At 43.1% G+C, this 13294-nt stretch overlaps 1 protein-coding gene across 1 annotated transcript; it reads left to right on the top strand.

Moving 5' to 3' along the window:
• The first annotated feature begins 1620 nt into the window (after positions 1–1620).
• Positions 1621–13212, top strand: LOC136440069 (uncharacterized). The gene is made up of 11 exons (XM_066435850.1): positions 1621–2238; positions 3807–4002; positions 5397–5505; positions 6346–6471; positions 8236–8493; positions 9026–9163; positions 9897–10004; positions 10787–10891; positions 11442–11552; positions 12354–12592; positions 12892–13212. The coding sequence occupies exons 2-11, from the start codon at positions 3817–3819 to the stop codon at positions 13072–13074; spliced, it is 1563 nt and encodes a 520-aa protein (XP_066291947.1). The 5' UTR covers positions 1621–2238; positions 3807–3816; the 3' UTR covers positions 13075–13212.
• The last annotated feature ends 82 nt before the right edge of the window (positions 13213–13294 follow it).

Genomic DNA, 13294 nt, shown 5'->3' on the forward strand with positions numbered 1-13294 from the left:
CAAACTCTTAAACAGATCAATAGCTAGGGAAATGGACCGATTGTATTTTGATGGTAGTGATTTCAATTAATCAGAAATCGCAGTGCTGTTAATGGATCAAAATACAATGCAAAATCATAAAAAAATGCATCAAAAACTGATATCAAATGATAAAAGGATTTTCACTTATGACACTTGGTGCAACAAAGGTAACATGTTATAGAATATACGTATAACCTTGAAACTGACATATCACTTTTTACACAATAGCGCGCGCGGTGAGCTCCCGGCAAGCTCCCGGCGAGCGCGCGGCACTTTGCCACTTGCGTTTTTTTTTTCAAATTTTGAAAAAAAATCGCCATTTCAACCGGCACGCCGGCGGTGTGGACCGGCACTGGTACGGCACTGAGACGTCACTAGGACGGTACACTGAGGTCTGTGCACGGTACTGCGGCGGTAGCCATTTCCAAGCTACCGCACGTTACCGCCACAGTACCGCAGCCCAATGAGAGGGGGCCTTAACAGACTAACCATGCCAGCTATAAGGAGAATATTCAGGGAAGTTTGGCCATCGAAGGGATTCATTCGCAGGGGAAATGGATCTTCACCATCATGGACTGACTCTACTGGCTAATTATTCCCTTCAAGTTCTGCCGAATTCTGCAATCCGTATACGCCCGTAGGAGGGACCGGTGGAAGCTATACAAATGATCCCTCCAGCAAAAGAACCTGGCCCCGATGTGTTGAATATTAAAGGTAAACGCCGGCGCCGCCTAACGTTAGAAGGTAGCCTCCGTTGCAGGCTTCCCACGGCGATTTTTCAACTTATCGAGGCCAGATTCACAGTAACACACTGCGGATTAACAGGCAGAAGCGGATACGGCCCCCCAGCCAAAGAACCTGGCCCCGATAAGTTGAAAAATCGCCGTGGGAAAGCCTGCAACGGAGGCTATGCAAAGGAGGCTAGGCAGCGGCTGCGTGAGTGATTGTTGCGTTCGTGACAGTCGTTTCTTTCATGCGGAGATGACGAGAGCCACTTGTTTGCCCTCTAGCGCTCGTTGCTGGTTCGACTTTGAGACTAAAAAAAATATTGTCCGACTGTGAGGGAGCGTCCTAATCTCCAAGCAGATCCAACGGTTGCAAAGACCGCATCCAACTGGCAGAGAATTTTTTTATTGCAACCGGTTGCAATAAAAAACTGCCTCTGGATACGGTCTTTGCAACCGTTGCATCTGCTTGGAGATTAGGAGCGTCCCGCGGGGGCCAATTTGATCCAAACCAGACGTCTAACTAAGATACGAGACGACCCAGATGCTAACGTTAGGGATAACTTGTAATATACTATAGCTGTGTGATGAATGTGATCCGGTTTCGCGTTGAAGAGAATGGACCGCGTTCCTGTCACGGCCGGCTACAAGGCGTAAGCACCAATTTTCACAAACTGCCGATAACAATGCAGTCTGACCTTTTCCTAACAATCGCGTCCGCTTGGTCTTCTTGGCGGGAGGATTCGAGTCCCGCTGGGAGCCTCTGTGGCGCTTTTGCAGGTCCCAAAAGTCAGTCGGATGCCATTTTGTCGCCACCAAAACTTTGGTGTTACCAACAGCCGCGTCATTTCCACCAACATCGGTCGTACATACCCATGTTGACTGTGTCGAGCCTTTACGCATACTGAGAATTCAACAGCAAACTTCATTATCTTTGAGCAAACTTTACAAAAATAGCAAAGTGTGTACGTGAGCTGAAATCGTTGCCACCGTACCGGCTTGAGCGCTGTCAGTCAAAAACGCCTAATACTCCTAATCTTTTGATTCCTGCCAATACAGAGAGAGGGCTGAAAGTGCCAGGAGTCGGGTCCAGTGTGCGGTGGGAAAGAATAGAATCACATCAGCTTCAGTGAAGACAAAAAGAGTCTTTGTGTCGGCGGTGAATGTGATGCGGTTGAATCACCATGACTGCGAGGACTGAATCTGTTGCATGTGGTGGCTTCTTTTTTTCTGCTGGGTTTCGTCACGGGACTGACTGGCCGTTCGCGAGGTGTTAGAATCATGAGAGGAGGGTGTCGAAATTCTGTCAGTTTTTTGGACATACGAATCCTGTAAAAATGCGTGAGTCCTCGAACCTGTTTCAGTCGACCATCTGTCGCCACGCCTACATGGATTGCTCACGGAAATATTAGCTCACCCAGATGACATTCTCGGCTGGCTTCTTCATAATTCTGTGCGTGGCATTTGAATAAACACTGAATTGGAGTCACAGGTTTGTACTTTACTATTCTACATTCTGTGAAACAAATTAGATAGTGTAACGAGAGAGGTACTAACGCTGAAAGTGTACGTGGTTTACGGTAGAGTCACTTTCCGATGTTTCTTTCTGAGCATTCTTTTGACGTCTGCTGATGTTTGTATATGATATAGAAGAAGGATTATAGCTGTAATGGAGCATACTGTTAGAGATTAGCCCGTGACATGATTAAACGCCAGCACTGCACGCATACGCCAGACAGTTTAGTTTCATCGGTCTTATAAAACCTCCTTGGCTGTAGATATACGTGTTTGACTTTGCAGTTTGCAATTGTCCAGTCGACTGTCGTGACTAGTTCACGGTCAACATAAGGGCACCGGTCCTGTTCTTTGTTGCAGTGATGCCCGGGGGATGATGACTTATGCGGACAGGTCATCCGTTTGCCAGTCCACATATTCTTTGTTATAGATACCTCACGGGGATCCCTTTACAAAATTGAACAACGTTTGTCAGTTTATAGCAGATAGTGTACAACAAACGATATTCCTGTTTGGTGACCTCAACAATGATGTGGCAGTAGTAATTTCAGACTGCACAGTGCACAACCTTTAAATATTGAATCTTGGTCGGTGCGAAATGCACACTGTGGGCATTTTCAAGTGAAACATGATGTATCCTTTCTTTTGTTTTTGTGAAGCGATTACACATCAAGTTAGATTAGGCCCATTTGCAGTGGACGTGGGAGAAGGGTGCGCGTTTCAATGTGTTGATGCAATTTCTAATTTGTGACGTGAACGTTTTCTGTCATTTGCTTTCTTAAGTCGTTATGCACTTTCTGCCAACTTTACTAGGCAAATTTCCGATCTCCTTGTGGACAATTTGTTTACTTTTTTTTCCTCAAACATGATTCTTACCGACCAATGTCTTCTCAAAAACGCCATACTAGTATTTGTGGTAGAAACGGGTAGCAAGGAAATCAAAGCGTAACGATTTTGCCTCCAAATCATCTGCTTGAAAATCAAAATAAACGTAAATGGTACCTCCCTAGGCACCGAAAGGCGTTGGAAGGATTTTATATTTTGACCAGCTGAGTTGTAAGGTTTACTTACCTACGGGAAAACCAGCCATCTTTTTCAGTCTGTGTCTGTTTGTTTGTTTGTTTGTTTGTCCTGGTGTGTGTCCGTAGCTAATTGAATAATGTTGAGTGACAGGATGTGAGACGTTGTAACCGGAGACGAGCAGGATGGGAAGGTTAGCTTCACCCGGGTCCAAAGTTGGAAAAATACATACTACTACTAGACAGAATTAGCGACAACTTCACAGTGAGGAAGAAAACACTCTAAATAGTCTCGAAGCAAAGTTCGGCTTCGGATGGTTTTGACGTCTTTTCAGGCGTTTTCATGCATCGACCATTCTATTTTGTCAGGGTTTCTTTTTGTTTTGACCATCATACAAAAAGAAACCCTGACAAAATAGAAAAAAGGCCCGACAAAAACGCAAGAAAAGACGACAAAAACCATCCGGAGCCGAACCTCTGCTTACAGAGTATATAGCGACATCTTTGATTTCTTGATGATATTTAGATTTCTAGTGATGGAGAAGAAACCCCCTCCCCACGCCGTGGACAGACCGTCGGACTTGCCCGGCTGTGTGACTACAAAGGAAGAGGAGAGTTACCTGGAGGTGGAACAGGTGTACCGGTACGTGACGACAGGGAGTCTGTACCGTACACTGTCCGGAGTCAGTCATCAGTCAACGCGATCTGTACATCTTGGACAGGTACTTTTAACCCCTCTCTCACTGGACCCGCGGCATGCTGGCGGCGTCGCTGTGGCCAATCGAATTGACAAAGCACTCAACGAATTTCATCGACAAAAAACGAATCTTTTCAAGCTTTGTTTTTGATGTCTTTTTGTTCATACTTGTACTTTTGAATGATGTTTCGAGTATAAAGTCAAGGTAACAAATCCAGATTTAATAGGACGCAGCGATGCCGCCAGCGTGCCGCGGGTCCAGTGAGAGGGGGGGGGGGGGTACACCAGTTATACTTGACAGTTTTTTACCTCCGTGACAACGCGGAGGCATTGCTTTTGGGTGGTTTGTTTGTTTGTCTTGGTGTGGGTGGAAGTTTGTTGCCGTTCCCACTGCCCGGTGTTCCAAGGTTGGCTCCAAAACAAAATACACACACGCTGTAAATTCATATTCACTACAAAAAAATTACTCAAGCATCTATAATCTCCATTTATCAGGGAATTACTGTGAATGCAGAAATGTTTGCGGTGGTTTTATGTTGTGATTTTTGCGCTGAACTCTTCAGCGCGAACTTAAAAGGACCGAGAAACTTTTTGACTTTAGCGCTACTATTTTTTCAAACGCGAACTTAAAACCACCGCAAACATTTCAATTTTCTCCCTACCGCGAAATAAAAACCATGCAAAGTTATTATTTATTTACAGTACCATTTTCTAACATAGGGTCACGCTGCAAATGTCACTCCAGCAGGAGACAAAATGTTTGATTGACAGGTGTAGTAATCGTTAATCCCCATCTCTGCTAGAGACCTCAGGCTGGTGGTCCATTCCACAGTTTTCATCTATAGACCAAAGCATTGAAAATTCTCTTCACAGTGACCACCTGTCTACATTGAACATTTTCTTCATGCCCCTTTAGAGGTCACCATTGCTAGGTTTGAATGTATGTCAAATATTGGTACTGGCCTTAATAAAATTGACATTAGTCATTGTACCATCTTGTATGATAATACTACTACATGTACTACAATAATGTAAAAAAAGGGCTCAAAACTAAGTCTCTACCAGACTAACTACGCCGGCTATAGGGTAAAAATATTTGCCAGGGAAGTTTGGCCACCAGAGGGTTTCATTTGAAATGTTAACCTTCCCGTGGACTGACTCTCCCGGCCAATTTTTCCCCTTTTGCCAAATTTTACGATCTCTTATCCCCATAAGAAGGCCTGGTAGAGGCTACTGTAACCTGATAAGTGTGTCATTATGTTAACTTTATGGTAATCTGCATATGTAAGAAATTAGGCAAATGCACTAAGTCAAAGTTTTGAATCATGTTCAAAATTAGCCATACCCTTTGGTTAGAAATTGTCAGCAAGTTTTCTTTTTTGAGGAAGTTCATTTTGATTGCTTGCTTCTTTCCTGCAGGAGTCGGATGTCTCAGAAAGCAGGGAGCGGTGGTCGTGGCGAGCTGTTGTGGTGGGAGTGGTGGCCTTTGTGTTGGCCATTACACTGGCCCTGGCACTCAACTTCTCTGGTATGACTGTAACAGTGGGGATCAACCTCCACTAACTGACCAGTCTAACTGGTCCGGACCTTTTAGCCTAGCTATATAGTGGTTAGCGCGTTGATTTCCCAAGCCGTGCGGATCGGGATTGGCGCGGGTTCTTATCCCGGGAGCGGCGTACTCGCCCCTTTGGGTTTTTACATGACTGTAGCATCAACTTATAGTTCCACGGAGTGCAAGACCGCTACATTAAAAAATAAATTATGAATTTAAAGAGATCTACTCATGCAGCATCAGTGATCTCGAGGTATGCACACTTGAAATATCCAGGTGTTCAAGACAGTCTTAAGAAGAGTGTTTTTAAATGTGTCGTTTTAGGGTACCCAGTGGAATGATGCGATTATGAGAGTTGATGTTACTCTCAGCATTGCAGGACTTCTCACCCTTGTCCTGCAGACGTTTTTTACACAATTTATTTCATTAATTTGATTTCTTAATCAGGTCATTTTCCCATGACTTTTTCTGCGCTGCGGTGGCTTTGTTACTTCCGCATTCGGTTCGTTTTGCTGCGGTGTGATGCGTTCAGCTGAAAAATGCCCTCAACCCATACACATACAGGACCCACAGGCAGCTCTGCCACTGTATATATAGAGAGAGCCTTTATATAGGCTTCCTGCAAGGACAAGGGTTAGAAGTAGCAAGTGTTCAACTATCATTCCATATTAAGTCTGGTTTTAGATAGATACAAACATGGTGAGATAAAATCTTAGGAGTGATAAGTGATGATAACATGGTTATTTCAGAGAGTCAAAGCATTAAGGTCACCTCCTCCATGGTGATAGTGATTCTTATCTTTCTATACTACTTTAGTACCCACTGGGTCCTCTGATCAGGTTGAAGAAGAGGGTGATGGGATACGCGAAGACTTGCCTCCCAAGCAGCAGAAGCCAGGGACGACAGAGCAGCACAATCTCAGGCCGGAGGAGTCAGGAACAGGTAAGGCTTTATGATGATGTCCTTTTGGGTGTAATTTAACCTTCGCAGAGAAGATTATGTTCTCGTCAGCATTCGTGAGTGTCATCACAATAACTCAAGAATGACTGAGTGGACTGTTTTGATATTTGATATGAGTAACAGTTAGGTCTTGGTGAGACCTCAAAATGGTTAGATTTTGGGCCCACCTAGAGCACCTAATGGCAACTTGTGTCATCTAGAGGGAGAGAGTAGCCTTAGTCTGGGCAAGCTGCCCGACATGATGATGATGAGCAGCTTGTTATGGTACTGCAGTGGAACTTCCGGTTTTGATATCTCGTGTTCTGGACATGCTTAATGGTCATGTTTTTTTAAGTAGTAGATAGCTCTTTTTACATACTGCAGTTGCCAGCTTTTGACAGTGAATAATACTTCAACCAGAGGAAATAATGCAAAAGGGGAAACGTTAACATAGATTTGATTCTGCAGGAGAAAATGGGGTGTTCTTTGAGGTGCTTAAAGTTTGCAGTTGAAACGGGGGTAACGTTAGGCGGATATAGCCTCTGTTGCAGGCCTTCCCACTAGCGATTTTTGTACAACAGCGATTACCACGATCCCAAGCAGATACGGGGCCCAGCAATTACCATGATCCCCAAGCAGATACGGGGGATGCATCCTAATTTCTTATGTATTAGTATAGATTGGGCAAACCATTGCCCCCCCCCCCCAAAAAAAAAGAAATCGTTACTGGTAAGGCCTGCAACGGAGGCTAAAGGCGGATAGAAGACAGAACACAAATTTTCACTCTGATTCGTAAGTTTCACAGCACAAACCACAAATATAAAACCAGTGCAAATATTTCCTCTTCCACAGTAACCATCCCCACAGTTGTTGGTCATAGCTCAGTGCCAGAGTGGGGAACAGCCTTATATATCCCCTCTATGTTCCAACAGGGTTAGGGTGTGTCCAAATAACAGTAGACTAGCCCCCTGCTGTGAGGGATTGCCCAACTTTGTGGTCCAAAGGCTGTAGAAATGGAGATGGCACTGTCATATACACCAAAAGGTGTCAGAAGGATTTTAACTAACTTAAATTTTAACCACTGCCCAGCAGGCTATGCCAAATTTAATCTGTTTCAATCACACACTAGATTAGCCCACTAATCCTTGTAAGACCCCCACACCCCTGTTTACTATTAGAAGACAATGAAAACAGGCTTACTTCCCAGTGGTTTAAATGGCCATAAATCACTAGGTTTTAACTGGCAGCTGATAATAGTGACCAGCAGCTAGAACTAACACAGGCTGTTTGTGGACCACCTCTGTTTATCTAAGGAATTAAAGCATGGCAGGGAGAGGCCCAGTGCACATGTGCTTCTAGTTATCTCTCCTAACATCATCATTCTTTGTTGAAGCAAGGAGGTTTGGTTGAAGGTTCTCCATTGTCCATCAGTTTTACTTGGAATACCAATGTGTACTAAGTTTGCAGAAAGTCAATGTTTCTGTATGGCATTATCCTTCTGAGTATCCACAATGATGTCATCGTATTGTGTGTTTACTGTAAAAGCAGAAATGTTTGCGGTGGTTTTATGTTCGCGGTTTTCGCGGTGAACTCTTCATCGCGAACTTGAAACCGCCGCGAAACTTTTTGCCCACCTATGACTAGCGCCACTATTGATTCAAACGCAAACTTAAAACCACCGCGAACTGTAGTTAGAGGGACAAGCCAAGACAAACATTGTGGCACGCACAGTTTACTCTTCATCTGATGTCTCTGATAACGTTACAGGTCCATCTCCTGACCCCTCAACATCTCCAACCAATCACATCACTGCGGATAGCACAGCTCAGCCAACCAGTGTTGCAGAAGGGACAACTCAATCAGACACAACCAGTTCGACACAGTCATTAGGCAAACCAGCGCCAACCTCCCCACCCACCAGCAGTAGTACTGGTGTAACCACAACCCTACAACATGTCAGCCCTACTGTAGCGGTCTTCGAACTGTCAACTCTGGCACCCTCCACACAACCAGTATTTACAGAAAGTAGGTGGGACTGTCTGGGACATAATAGTTTAATGACATTTATCTCACAAAAGTCATGCAATTACATGTACAACTTATTGTTTGAACCCATTTAGAACCTAGATTGAATTTTTTCCATTGATCTAATAGGCCACACCAATTTTTTTGCTGCTTCTGGAAATCACTTCTCGTTTTTTTCCCATTTTGAAAAAAAATTGGGTTGCTATTCCCATTCACAAATTTTTACTCACGATTTTACTATTTGTTCAGTTGTAAAACTCAATAACCACCAAAATAGATGAATGAAATGAAACTATAGTGTACTAGATGCATAAAATGTTGAATGAGCCATACAAAGCTGAAACTTGAATAATCCTCTTATTCTTTATGTTATGTAAACCCTTATCTTCACCTTATCTACTATTTGAAAAAAAAAAGGTTTGTATTTTTTTTCGCCCTGTCGCTCCAATGTTTTTCTAAAAGAATCCGAGAATCAACCAATCAATTTAGTGAGGCCTTAAAAACATATTTCAACACATTGTATTACTCCCAGGAGGGTACATACTGTATGGAGGACCGGGACAGTACCCCTGTGCAGATGCTGACAGGACAGGTGCGGTTATTCCGGTGTACCAGGTCTGTGATGCAACACCTGACTGTCCTGATGGCAGCGATGAACAGGAGATGTTGTGTAAGGCAATCATTGGGTTGTACAAGTCAAAAATATCAATGGAAAAGTATCATTGACTATCCCATTATATAACCTGAGACTTTGGATACTTACTTTGGATACTTTATTTCCTCCATTAGCTATCATACAAGTAACAAGTTACAAGTAAGACTAAATGTTAAGCACGGTCTGTCTAGCAGTTACACCTTTAATGCTTGCAATGGTAGAGCCTTATTCTATGGATCCAGAACTACATATGTAAATGCCTTCCAAATGTGAAGAAGTTGTACAAAGAGTCTCAATCAAAGATGGCAGAACATTTTCTCTTACTAACTCTCAGACTACATTATAGTACTGGTCGGCTTTTAGAAATAGATAATGAAGCAAATTAACTTACTATGGATGAGATCAAATATTATATGGTCCCAAGCAGTAGAAGAGAATTAAAAAAAGAAAAAAAAAAAAATATTTTGCTTCAAATATCTCGTAAGGTATGTCCGTAAATATAACTTAACCAGCTACAAAGACAGGCATTTTTATATTCTTCTTTCATCACTAACAGGCAGTAGTAGTGGGCAACCTCAAGCCAACCGTACACACTCACACCACATCTTCAGAAAAGAGGCTGTAGCCGCGTATAGTTCCCGTTTAGAACTTTATTCGAGCCCACACTTCTTTCATCACTAACAGTTACTATCAGTGAAGACTATAAAAATGCAATATGATAATATTTTTGTAATATCCTATTGTACAGGCCCTCCTCTAGCCTGTTGGTCAGTGTTGAAGCCCATCCGGAATGCGCAGGACTGTGACAACAGAGTCCACTGCAGTGATGGGAAAGATGAGGATCCTGACAGATGTGGTAAGCAATGTCATACCATCTCCTGTTGGATCACAGCGTTAGTGATCCTCCCCTTCCCTGAGTTCCTTCCCTAATCTATCCCAGATGTTCCCCTTCCTCCCTTCTCCATTGGTGGTCATCATCTCTTGGTGTAGTTGGATGGTGTTGCGATTATCCTACTTTTGTGCTGTATTATCTGTGAGTAGACAAGAAATGGAGTTCTCTTCAGAACTTGTGGAGAATTTCCAATCTCAGTCTGTAGCACTTAACAATTGTTTTGTAAACCATTCTAGGAGTGTAAGGTAATATTCCATTGAAAGCTCAGTACAGGTATTTTCAGGGGAGAAAGTGCATTAAAAAAGTTTAATGTTATGTTAATTTGTTTGATGATTTGTTAAAAGGTGTAATGAACAGTTGATATTTTTTCAAATAAAATACTCACTTTTTAAGCTTTTCTAGATTTAGGATGATCATATCTGCCACCACGACATTACAATATAAGCTTCATCTTTATCAAAGAGTAAAGGAAAATATGTGGCACTGCATTACTCAATACTGTTAACGAACAGTTATCAAAGCTTGAAGTACCTTTGAAAGAGCAGAGAAATCAATTCATTTTGTATCATCATGTGCACGAGTCAATCGATTAATTAATAGGTATTACTAATTGTTTCTGATCCTACAGCTACAACATCGTCACAGGTAGATCAGAATGTTTCCACCTGAAAAGACGTCCTGTTTTTTCTTTGCAATCAAAATGTTATCATAGATTTACGTTTTTTTTCTCTCCCCAAACCTGGCAGCACCGTTCCAGTGTGCGGATGGCAGCCGGCTGGTTCCGCGGTACTGGAAGTGTGACGGTGTCGCTCAGTGTCCGGATGGGAGTGATGAGGACCCAGCTATGTGCAGTAAGTCTCCTGGACACGTTTTTACAACGCTGGAAAGAACTCAACTCATCAGGTCTTCTCAAATGAAGATGAATTTTGTTTTACTTCAAGTCTTAGCACTTGAATGCATGGAGGAAAATATGAAGTACTCAAAGGCAGAATTGTTTGCAGGGATTTAATTTCGCAGTAGGGAGAAAATGGAGTGTTCGCGGTGGTTTTGAGTTAGCGTTTGAAACAACAGCAGTGCTTCAGTCACACAATGAAATGGCTTTTTGCGGTGGTTTTACATTTGCGGTAAAGAGTTCACTGCGAAAACTGCGAACGTAAAACCACCACAAACATTTCTGCATTTTATAACTGTATATTAACTCAACCATGTTTTAATGTTATTTCATGAAAAATAGTATGTTTTGAGAAGGGTATTTTTGGTACTATCTCAGCATTTCAAAGCTGCATTATAGAGGAACAGTCCATGATCCAAGACATACCACTGACCAGAATGTACCTGGGTCTATTCCAGCTACATGTATGTTCTGACCTGTTATACCCGTACTGACTGCTTGTCCCACAGGACCGTTTAGCTGTGCGCGGAGACAGCGAGACTCGTCTGTCCCGTGGTTCCGCACCTGTGACGGCCTTATGGACTGTGATGATGGGAGTGACGAGTGGGCGCCTCACTGCAGTAAGTAAACAAGTGCTGATATCACATCTAGACGGTGCAAGATGTTGTGTAATTATAACGACAGGAAGATATCCACGGGCAGACACCAGCCTGATCTGTAACCGATTAGTATCAATAAAGCGGATAGACATCTGTCTGTCCAGATCAGTTCTCACCAGGCAAGCCACGAGTGAAGACCTCGTTCCTTGCTCTCTTAGACTAGTGCCGAAACTGCTCAAACACAAACAATGGCAATGCTTTGGTACAACTTGTGAGCATCAACAGCAGTGGTCTTCAGCCTTCTTATTGGTCTGCTTTCCAATAATGACTACTTCCTGCCATTTGGTGTCAGTGAGAATGGTAGTCAAATTAAAACTAAAAAGCATCTGTTTCAGTGACCAGGCTTTAAGACAGCAAGGCTGATTGTGGCTTCTAAAAACATTATACAGGACTGGTGTATGTGTATGCTTTTCTGCAGAATAGCATTCACACTGTATGGACGTTATTTCCTGCATTGTTTTGAAATCAAATCAAATTGTGACGTGGATTGAACTTCTGAATGTACCCTCTACAACACATTACCATGCTGTTACAAGGACTTTGTAACCTGGCAGAGACAATCAGAAAGGTGACATTCAAATGCCAAGATTGTTTCTCTATAAACTGCCAGACTATATTTGGCAAGGGAAACAATCCAAGAAGTATACTGGAGCTAGAATAGAACTGATACCAGAACCATGTTCTCAACCATCACTACAATCTGAAACACAACAGCCATGTTGACTGATCGAATCTGACATTTGGTATCCTCTGTCAATCCAGGTGTGTGTGACATAGGCTGGATGGAGCACCAGGGTCTGTGTTTCCTGTTCTACGTGTACGGTGAGCTGCCGTGGGCCGTGGCGCGAGACGCCTGCCAGACCTTCAGCCCCGGCGCGGACCTACTGGTGGTGGACAAGCCTGAGGTCATCAACTTCGTCAGTAAGACCATCAGGAGTCTGGACCCCAGGTGGAAGAAGGGGAAAGGGTTCCTGTGGTGGATAGGCTTCCATGGCCAGACTGTGAGTGATGAAACCAAATTTGTTTAGCCTCCATATGTAGTATGTAGCTAGGTCCATAGCATTTTTACATGTGGCTATTATTTTTGGTTGGCAACATACTGTTTTTACACTTGATTGCTGCTTGGAGTGTTCAGCTTTGATCTGTTGAGAAGCAGACCAATTTGGCTCAAGAGGGCTGGATGGAAAGGCATGCATGCCACCTACAAAACATCACCACAACATGAATACCCTACAAAACATTTAGTTCTACTTACTAACATAAACTGCAGTCATCTGTGATCATGGTGTTTTGACTACAGGCAGGGAAAGACTACACGTGGTTGGATGGGACGACTGTGTCGCCGGCAGCACTAGACAACGGGCGCTGCGGAGCGTTAAAGTTTCCCGGGGCAAACAAACCACATCAGTACGCTGGGGAAACATGTGAAGTCAAGTTGAACTTCGTATGCAGAACTCTGCCTAGACAAGTCAAGAGGAATTGATACAACATGTTATATTTAGTTAAAAGCATTTTAAATGTACAGAACAAAACTGTAAAAGACTTTGGAATTAGAGAAGCACAACTTACTAGTTATCCTGGAAAGGGGGGTTGACGTCTAGCTCTTTTATTTGTGCATATTCTTTTTTCAGCAGGACCCATTCCCAACAGTGAAATGGCATATCTCTGGGGCTAGCTGACGAGTTATTGCAGAGAAATTGATA

This window comes from Branchiostoma lanceolatum, chromosome 8 (assembly GCF_035083965.1).
Source record: "Branchiostoma lanceolatum isolate klBraLanc5 chromosome 8, klBraLanc5.hap2, whole genome shotgun sequence".
NCBI classification, from domain to species: Eukaryota; Metazoa; Chordata; class Leptocardii; order Amphioxiformes; family Branchiostomatidae; genus Branchiostoma; species Branchiostoma lanceolatum.

Bases quoted from the DNA above. Each gene is read 5' to 3' on its own strand.
- LOC136440069 (XM_066435850.1), top strand. From the start codon at position 3,817: ATGGAGAAGAAACCCCCTCCCCACGCCGTGGACAGACCGTCGGACTTG. The intron at 6,472-8,235 runs GTAAGGCTTTAT...ATAACGTTACAG, and splicing joins GCCGGAGGAGTCAGGAACAG to GTCCATCTCCTGACCCCTCA. The intron at 8,494-9,025 runs GTAGGTGGGACT...TATTACTCCCAG, and splicing joins ACAACCAGTATTTACAGAAA to GAGGGTACATACTGTATGGA.